Source organism: Drosophila navojoa, chromosome 3 (assembly GCF_054131105.1).
Source record: "Drosophila navojoa isolate 15081-1374.11 chromosome 3, UAZ_NAV_1.0, whole genome shotgun sequence".
NCBI classification, from domain to species: Eukaryota; Metazoa; Arthropoda; class Insecta; order Diptera; family Drosophilidae; genus Drosophila; species Drosophila navojoa.
Genome location: NC_142891.1, coordinates 25,244,549 through 25,254,061, shown reverse-complemented (window position 1 = coordinate 25,254,061; position 9,513 = coordinate 25,244,549). Strand labels below are relative to the sequence as shown.

General features: G+C 39.6%; 2 protein-coding genes across 2 annotated transcripts; both read right to left on the bottom strand.

Annotated features, from left to right (window-relative positions):
• Positions 1–4,539: 4,539 nt before the first annotated feature.
• LOC149091928 (uncharacterized) lies at positions 4,540–5,367 on the bottom strand. Its single transcript, XM_089257063.1, has 2 exons — positions 5,356–5,367; positions 4,540–5,302 (listed from the first exon to the last, which is right to left on the bottom strand). Exons 1-2 carry the CDS (start codon positions 5,365–5,367, stop codon positions 4,619–4,621), a joined length of 696 nt encoding a protein of 231 aa, XP_089113189.1. The 3' UTR covers positions 4,540–4,618.
• A 2,402-nt stretch (positions 5,368–7,769) lies between these two features.
• LOC108657653 (Cuticular protein 35B) lies at positions 7,770–9,254 on the bottom strand. The gene is made up of 2 exons (XM_018110308.3): positions 8,641–9,254; positions 7,770–8,587 (listed from the first exon to the last, which is right to left on the bottom strand). The coding sequence occupies exons 1-2, from the start codon at positions 8,650–8,652 to the stop codon at positions 7,883–7,885; spliced, it is 717 nt and encodes a 238-aa protein (XP_017965797.2). The 5' UTR covers positions 8,653–9,254; the 3' UTR covers positions 7,770–7,882.
• Positions 9,255–9,513: the final 259 nt, after the last annotated feature.

The following is a 9,513-nucleotide window of genomic DNA, read 5'->3' as shown; positions in this document are numbered from 1 at the left end:
TAAGAAAGCTCTAGTCGAGACTGCTCGACTACGAGATCCCCTGAACCCTACAAGCAACTGATATTTCAATAATAATTAGCACACACACACACGAATACAAACAAACAAACGCACACACATACACATACAAACAAACACACGCATACACACACACTCACATATACAGGCGATTGCGCTTGGGTTGCGCTGCAGTGTGGCAATATAATGATAACTTATTTGATGAATAATTTAATTTCTAGACGTACGATCGTAATGAAACTTTCAAAACATAATTATAATGTTGAAATGTATGTGTATACCGAAGCACAAGTCTCTAGTATTTGATATACGACTTTTACAAAGATGATGGTGAGGGGGTGGATTAAGGGGTGGGGGGTAAATTTTAACAAAAACCGAAATTGTATAAAATACATCTTAATATACATTTTAAATTTGGAGACTCTAGCTTGAAAGATGTAGGAGATATAATTTTTAAAGTGATCTTCGATAAGGTTTTTTATCGATAAAAAAGTATCGGAATGAGTTATCGTTTTTTAGTGATAAACTCGATATCCGCGTGATATATACGGACATTTTAAAAAAAAGTTGAAGTCTCTAGCTCTTATATCTTCTGAAATCGACGCGTTCAAACATACGGACAGACGGACGGACGGACGGACGGACGGACGGACGGACGGACGGACAGACAGACGGACAGGGCTAAATCGACTCAGCTCGTCGCCCTGATCAAGAATATATATACTTTGTGGGGTCTGCCACGCCTCCTTCTGCCTGTTACATACATTTTAACAAAACCATTATACCCTGATTTCCCATTTTCAATGGGTTCAGGGTATAAAAATTAAAAAGTTAAAAAAATATATTTTTTAATTATTATGCATTATTTTGTTAGATTTAAAAAAAAGTTTTCAAAACATAGATTTTTTTATTGCGAGACCCCTTTAATTATGAAATAAAAAAACTATATGAAAATATTTTTGTAAATATTCTCATTTTGAAAAATAAAATGATGCGATTCGAAATAGTTTTTATTTTAAAAAATTCAGTGTATATTTTGTTATTATTATATAAATAAAGAAAAAGATATGAGTGAAACTTGATAAAATTTGTCGTTTTTAGAAACTTTATTGAATCGTTTGATAAAAAGAAGAGCTTTTAGCTGTTTTGTTTAGTGAATGCCTTTGATATTATAAACAACAAAATGAGTTGGCTAATTAGTAAAGGCGGCAGTAACATGTTGTGTCAGCACGCTCTGAATGATAAGTGTTGGGCTATTGAAATTCAAGTTTTCCCATTGCCGGCGCAAACGAAATTCGAAAACGAAATCTTGGCCGAGTTGACAAATAAGTTACGCTTAATTTTGTGGCAAGCGTTTATAAACCGAGACACGCAACACATTTAGACAGCAAAGCACCTAAAGCGAAGCCATTAAAAACGCCACACTCTGATCAAAAATTCAAAGACCGAGCGAACCAAAAGCCGAAACCAAAGCGAAAACCAAAACCAAAACCGAAACCAAATCCGAACCCTCGACAGAAACTGACGCGAGTGCCATAAACTTTGAATTTTACGACGCTGTGTGGTCTCATTTGACATATTGTGGGCTTTACGATTCCAAAATTAATGACGCCAAGGCAGGTAACGGGGCGCTTTGGATTTGGGGGCGCCCTCACTTGGGTCTTGGAAGCCCGGCTAGGTGCGCTTCGGCCAGCTTGGCTGACTCTTGGCTGGTGCCATACCGGTTTCGTGTATTTTAAACGACATTCTCATCAGTTAATAAGACACATACCCATTTTTATGGCATTAAACGACGACAAGTGAAACATAAAATATATATTTACTTCATTTTTATGCGCTTGCGAGGCAACAGCGAGCCCAATTTGCAATGCAAATGATCAAAGCGCTTGCTTAGTCCAGCTCTGCTGAGAGCAGCAATCTTTGGGTTTTCAGACTCGGTCGTCTAGTTAAAAACAAATTCATTGAAGTGTTGGCAAAAGCTCTCTGTATATATGCATGTATGTGTGTGTGTCTGTGTGTGTATTTTGTTGCTCTCGGTTTTCGGCAGCTGAAATAAATCGCAATCAGGCTAATTTACGATCTGAGCAACTTTACGTTCTGCGGAGCTTAAATTAAACAATTTAAATCTCATTTGGGCACATAAATTAGGCGCAAGTGTCAAACATCGAATTTATGATAAAATTGCATTTAACGCCATGTACTCTCTCAGATGAGCTAATTTAATGTCAACCTCGAACCGATCGCAATTACGCGATATGCTAAATGCGATATACGAACAAGTGCTAATTGCATTTAATATTTATTGATTTTGCATATTAATTTACTTTCGAATGTGTATACATATACTTATATAGACATATGCAATCGGTTCAGTTTAATAGATTTATATTTCCTGTTCACGAATTCTACTTAAGGCATAAAATTGGCTTTTAAGTGCGTTCGCTTTTATTTACGGCATAATAACATTATTTACCTCAATCGGGAATCACATTAACATATAACAATATAAAATTCTATTAACCTTATTGGCAAAACAGAAACTAAGCAAAATTCTATAATGCGACGAGCAAATATCCTATACTCAGTTTAGATATTTATAAATTGAATTTGAGTTACCTAAAAAATAAGCTTCGAATGTCCCATAAGCTCCAATATCATTTATCGTATTGACTTAATATTTTACAAAGATTTTTTTACTTTGAAAACTATAATATTTATTATCTATAGAATGTATAGATATATATATATTGAGAGTGGTTTTTAGGAACAAGACAAGACAAAGTAAATGATAATTTCGATCAATAATTTATACATAAATTATTTAAGCTTTTCTGTATAACTTATTTTTATAAAAATTATTGATATCAATTTTGTATATATCAGTAAGAAAATCTGTAAGTTTCACTTTATTAAATTAAATTATATTTTTATGTATGTGTGATTCACAAGATTTCAGTCCTTAACTTTCGAGGCTTCATCCTTTTAGCCATTATGCAACTATTTAATTTTCTTCCTCAATCTTCGCATTTGATTCATGAAACGAGAAATGAGATATTCTTAGGTCGTCAATCAATGTCAATCATTGTGGTTTCATAACTGAGCTGTGACTTTGATGTACTGCTGACAATTTTATGATTTATAATCTATATGATCAATCATAGAAAATTTCCTATAAATGCATCCAAAGTAATGATCAAGCTACCTTCATAGCTTCGAGCTAATCAAAGTCAATCATAGAATAGAGTAGAGTAGAGTAGATCATCTATTCACATTCCAGGTCTCTAATATATTTTGATTACGTTTCGAAGAGAGTCAATCACTCTCAATCATTTGTGATTTTAGTAAAATGAAAACGCTTCTAGTATTAATGACCGAGTCGAGCTACCTTTTTAACACTGTCGAGCTGCTCATTTGGTGAGTGCCTAAAATGATTTGATTTAAAGTTCTCGCATAATGTGCTTGATGGGCCCAGGGACATTTTGTGGACTGCTCGTCCCATATTCATAAATCAGCGCTTATTTCGCAGCATGAGAGTGAGAGTGTGTCTATGTGTGCGTGTGTATTGCTATTGCTACCCCTGTTGGCGGCAATTTGTTGGGCAGACAGGCTGCATCCTTGCGTTATCCTGGCCGGCTCGTCCTCCTCCTTGTTGCTGTATTACAAATGACTGTGGAATATTTATAAGCATCATAAATTTAATTTATGTCGCCACTGCGCCCGCCGCGTTTATTGTGCGCATAATAAACGCTCTTCTCCATTTCGCACAGCCACCCCGACCGCCTCCTGCTCGCTCGCAGTTATCCGGCTATTGAAGTAATTTATTATTTTTATACGTTTCGTATATGTGTACGTGTGTGTGTGTGTGCCTGTGTGTGAGTGTATTTGTTTGTGGCACGCATTTTATACATTATACATAAAATATAGTGCGAAAATTGCAGTTGCTATTATTTTTATTTATTACACTCGCATTTTTTGCTTTGCGTCGCGCAATTCGAATTTGTGTGGTAAGTGATAAAAATGTTTCCTTTTTTTTAGGCTTTTGTTTTTGGTTTTGCCCTTGCTAATAGGGGTTGCTCTCTAGGCAGAGAGACACTAAATTATGCCGGTATTCGAGATACTCTTGATTTCTGAATCTGTTTCAGTTATCTGAAATTTATTATATTTGCGAATTCACCTGCCCTTGATTTATTTAAGCGAAATTATGAAAAATCTCTAATTCTATTTAAAAATCTATTGGAGCGGTATTTTACGCTCGATGTGAATACAATTTTGATGATAGCAATTCAACAGAATTCCACACAAAAACTGGGTTTAGATAAACATACCCATGTGCAGAGTTCTTAAGCAATGAATTGTGCTTGATTAAGATACAATTTATTGTTCTATAAATATTCAAATACCATATGGAATGTGATTTATTTTCCAATATATTGCGGTTATATTTGTGGAATTTTCATTTAAAAACGAAACGAAAAAGCTAAACGCATATTTTAGATCGGAAAAACATTGCAATTTATTTGGATATATAACAATATTATTTGGTAACCATGATGTGATCGCAAGGATCCATTGAACTTTGTTTCGTTCCATTTCTTCGTTATTAATGATAGCTGTGCTCGTGTCCGCCGTATGAGTGCTCATATCCAGTATCGTGTCCGTGTCCAGAATCGTGTCCGTGTCCGTGTCCATGTCCATGTCCATGCTCCTGCTTCAGGGAGAAGCCGTGAGAGCTGGAGCCGTGGTGTCCGCCCTCATGGCCATGCGAGTGATAATGCTCATAGCCATGGCCAGAGTAGTCTGAGTGGCCCGACACGGAATGCTCCTCGAACTCAACGTGCCCGCCTGTGTAGCCGCTGTGTCCGTGGTGGACGGGCACGTGGTGGTGCACCTTCTCGCGATGCACTTGCGCCTCGAAGCCCTTGTGCTTGTCGGCTGTGTAGTGGACAGTACGCTTGTGGCCATCGGCATCGATCAGCTCATAGTGTCCAGTCACCTTGTGGCCATCCCTGGACTCGCTCTGCTCCTTCACATCGCCCGTCTTGGGGTCCTTGACTCCGTACTTGAAGTGGTACTCGGCATGGGAGTCGTGATGGTCGCCATGATGACCCCCATGGTGCCCTCCATGGTGATCGCCTCCTCCTCCATGGTGGTCGTCGTGGGAGACCAGGTGCACAGATGCGTGGCTGGTGGCTCCGCCATGACCATCGTGACCACCATGAAACGGGGCGGCTCGAACGAGCACAATGGTGAGCAAGGCAAAGGCGAAGGCGAAGGCAAGGGAAATCTACAGCAAAGGGATCTGTTAGTCAAAGGACAAGAGATCCCTGTAGATCTTACCTTCGTGGCCATGGTGCTGCTGTAGAGGTAAGCGTTGATCTGGCCTAGGCGTTGTTTGAACTCTGAACCCAGGCGAACTGTGCCTGAGTTGAGTTCAACCTTTCGTATTTATATTCGAAGATTGAAAGTGCGTCTGTGTATATTGTTTGTGGTATAGAAGAATGGTAAATATTAGAGTCGTGTGCGTTGGCAAGTACACACATTTGAATGCTTTTAATACACTCTTAAAGTCAAAGTCAGTTTAAGAGAGTGATTCCAAATAAAAAGTTATTTTATAAACGGTTTCCCATACTATAGAGCAGTAGCTTTGCTAAGTCCACAGTATCGCATTATAGGATTATATGTGGATGAGCATGGGTTATATATGTATGTGTGAAAGTAGCATTGGAATTTTCGCGCAGGGTATCTGGCACTCCTAACTAGAGTACGCTGATTATTTAGTATAGCATGCCCCGTTGTGCCCCGCATTTAAAAGTATTTTTTTACATTTCTTTTTATACATGTTCGTATAGTGAAAGGGAGTATATTGGTTTTGTGCAATATCTACTTTGCAGTCCGTACGGCTGTCCGTATTATCTTTGACAATCTGTATGAATAAACAGAAGCCATTTCGCTGCTTGAATTATATTAAATTTTTTTTTTTTTTTTTTTTTTGAATACACCATAAGTCATGACGAATCGGAAAATACTTTATTGCTGCATGATTAAAGGGTAATAAAATGCGAGATTTTGTAACAGGTGCATTGCTCAGTTACTATTAGGCAACAATTTTATAAATTTAATTGAGGCAAATTAGAACAAACTGTTAATTTCCACAGCTGATGAACAAAAATCTGGGGAATGTCGTTGTCCTGCTCCAGAAATTCTCTAGTAGAATCAATAGATGAATGGTTTTTTGTCCTATTCGTATGCTCGTATAAAATTACTATTAGTATAACTTGATATTAGGGATTTTGTTTATTTTATATTATCAATTGAATGATTGTTTTTTGAGGTCTAATTGCTTTGAATTACCTCGTAAAAGCTACGAAACTTTAATGAAATTATTTATGACTCATATCATTCCCATTTTCAATGGGAAATCCGGGTATAATGGTATGCAACACGCAGAAAAAGGCGTGGCAGACCCCACAGGGCGACAAACTGAGTCCTTCCGTTTGTCCGTATTTTTGAACGCGTCGATCTCAGATAATATAAGAGCTTTTTTCCCAAGTCGGTCTTTATTACGTGTATGACCCGTTTTTTTTTTTCTTTCAAAAATTGATAACCTATCCCCTTATTTAATTATCGATTAAAAACATTATCGAAAATCAGTAATAAATTTATATATTGTATATCTTTAAAGCTAGAGCCAAATTTTAAATATTTTATGTACTCTATGGAATTTTGGTTTATGCTATAATTTACCCCCAACCTTATATCCACCCTCTCACCCATGCATTTGTAAAGGCGTATTTTAAATACTAGAGTCTTGTTCTTTGGCAAATGCACGCATTTTAATGTTATGATGATGTTATGATCTGAAAGTCTCATGAAGAAACGTTTTTAGCCAGTTAACCTCCAGTAGTAAGCCCATGCATTTTAACATAACATTATACCCTGATTTCCCATTTTCATTGAGTTGAGGGTATAACAAGTAAGAATGTTGTAGATATATAGAGATGTACATGGCTCAGGCACTACAAATGCCGATTACTTAAATGCTTATGCTCCGAAAATGTGCAAATTTCAGGGTATTTATCGAAATGACACCCCCTGAAAATGCGTAAAAAGTCAATTTGAGTCATCGATAGAAGAGGTTACAAAAGTTATCTAAATTTGAAGCTTCTAGCCCTTAAGCTGTAGGAAATAAAACTTCTCCGCTTTTCCACGGCCTCTGCGGGCGGAGATAGATCGGCCTTAGCTTTTTGTACTTGGGTGGTCAACCCTCTCGTACGGAAGATCATTATACTCATTTCACCTTCGTCGTTTAGTATAATAATGTATTCACGCCTACCGGAAGAAAAGCGAAGAATGATAATCTAATCATGCCATTAAAAGAAAGTTTGCATTGTATATGAGTATTATACAGTAAGTAGTACTGCTAACTGTTATATGTTGCCTGTAATATTTTTGGTTACTGCGACATGACGTTTACTCGTGGAGGCAAATAAAATTATTTTAATGGATATTTAATCATTTACTGATATAGCCAATGCTTTTCTGAAAAATAAATAAATTTGTTCAAGAATAAATACTTATTAGCTGTGTAGATCACCAATGTAAATGACATAGTACGTATGACATAGCCCTTTTAAGCTTAACCAAAAATTTTTTAACTATAACTTTAAAGTGAGGATCTCCATTATCATTTTCGACATTGCACGAATATAGTATTCTCACCTGAAAGAGCGTAAAAAGATAAAATCCTGATATTTTCACATTAGAAAAACGTTGCAATTTATTTGGATATATAACAATAATATTTGGTAACCATGATGAGATCGCAAGGATCCATTGAACTTTGTTTCGTTCCTTTTCTTCGTCATTAATGATAGCTGTGCTCGTGTCCGCCGTATGAGTGCTCATATCCAGCATCGTGTCCGTGTCCAGAATCGTGTCCGTGCCCGTGCCCGTGCCCGTGTCCGTGTCCATGTCCATGCTCCTGCTTCAGCGAGAAGCCGTGAGAGCTGGAGCCGTGGTGTCCGCTCTCATGGCCATGCGAGTGATAGTGCTCATGGCCATGGCCAGAGTAGTCAGAGTGGCCCGACACGGAATGCTCCTCGAACTCAACATGTCCGCCTGTGTAGCCACTGTGTCCGTGGTGGACGGGCACGTGGTGGTGCACCTTCTCGCGATGCACTTGCGCCTCGAAGCCCTTGTGCTTGTCGGCTGTGTAGTGGACAGTACGCTTGTGGCCATCGGCATCGATCAGCTCATAGTGTCCAGTCACCTTGTGGCCATCCCTGGACTCGCTCTGCTCCTTCACATCGCCCGTCTTGGGGTCCTTGACTCCGTACTTGAAGTGGTACTCGGCATGGGAGTCGTGATGGTCGCCATGATGACCTCCATGGTGCCCTCCATGGTGATCGCCTCCTCCTCCATGGTGGCCTCCGTCATGGTGGTCGTCGTGGGAGACCAGGTGCACAGATGCGTGGCTGGTGGCTCCGCCATGACCATCATGACCACCATGAAACGGGGCTGCTCGAACGAGCACAATGGTGAGCAAGGCAAAGGCGAAGGCAAGGGAAATCTACAGCAAAGGGATCTGTTAGTCAAAGGACAAGAGATCCCTGTAGATCTTACCTTAGTGGCCATGGTGCTGCTGCAGAGGTAAGCGTTGATCTGGCCTAGGCGTTGTTTGAACTCTAAACCCAAGCGAACTGTGCCTGAGTTGAGTTCAACCGTTCGTATTTATAGTCAGAGCTTAGTCAGATTTGGAGTTACTTTCGAATTTAGATTTAGTAACGCCCTTTCTGGGCCAAGTTTGTGAATGTAGCTGCGCCTATGCTTTCGCTGCAGCAATTACCGGCGTGTTTGGCAAGGCTTTTTATTAATTTAAATGAAATCCACGGATAGTAATTCATTCCACAATTTATTGTGCCATCGATGGCCAATTTAAAATGACATTGTTTATGGCCGCCGTCGTCTCGTCGTCGTTTTGGTCGGCATAATCCCTGAAAGCTGAGCCCGATGCGAAGATGAGGCAGCAAACGAGCCTCAAGATTTATATGCCAGCCGCACGTTGAGTCGTTGACGTCAATCAGCCTGACAAAAAGTCATCAGAATAGCAGCGTGGACCTTGTCTCGATTCCTCGATGCCCCAAGATGATCGAGCCCAGTGGCCGTTGTGCCAGATCCCATCGCCTGGCCGTCGTCAGTGGCACAGTGGTGGTACGGTGGTGCAGTGGTGCAGTGGTGCGATGGCTGCTGGCTACTGCCTGTCAGAAGTCAATCGGCTGCCGTCTGTCAATGTCGTGTCGCCTTCATCAAAGGCGCAGCTCAGCTCTGAAGTCGCTCCTGGACAATGGAATTGAATGTGCATGTATTCGAAAGGACTCGACGCTCTGAGGGAGCTGTCAGCCCGAGTACAATTTGCATATGCATTTGATGCGTAAATTGGCTGCCAATGTGCTATTCCTTTACAACACATTGCGATCCTAATATAAATCTACCTCT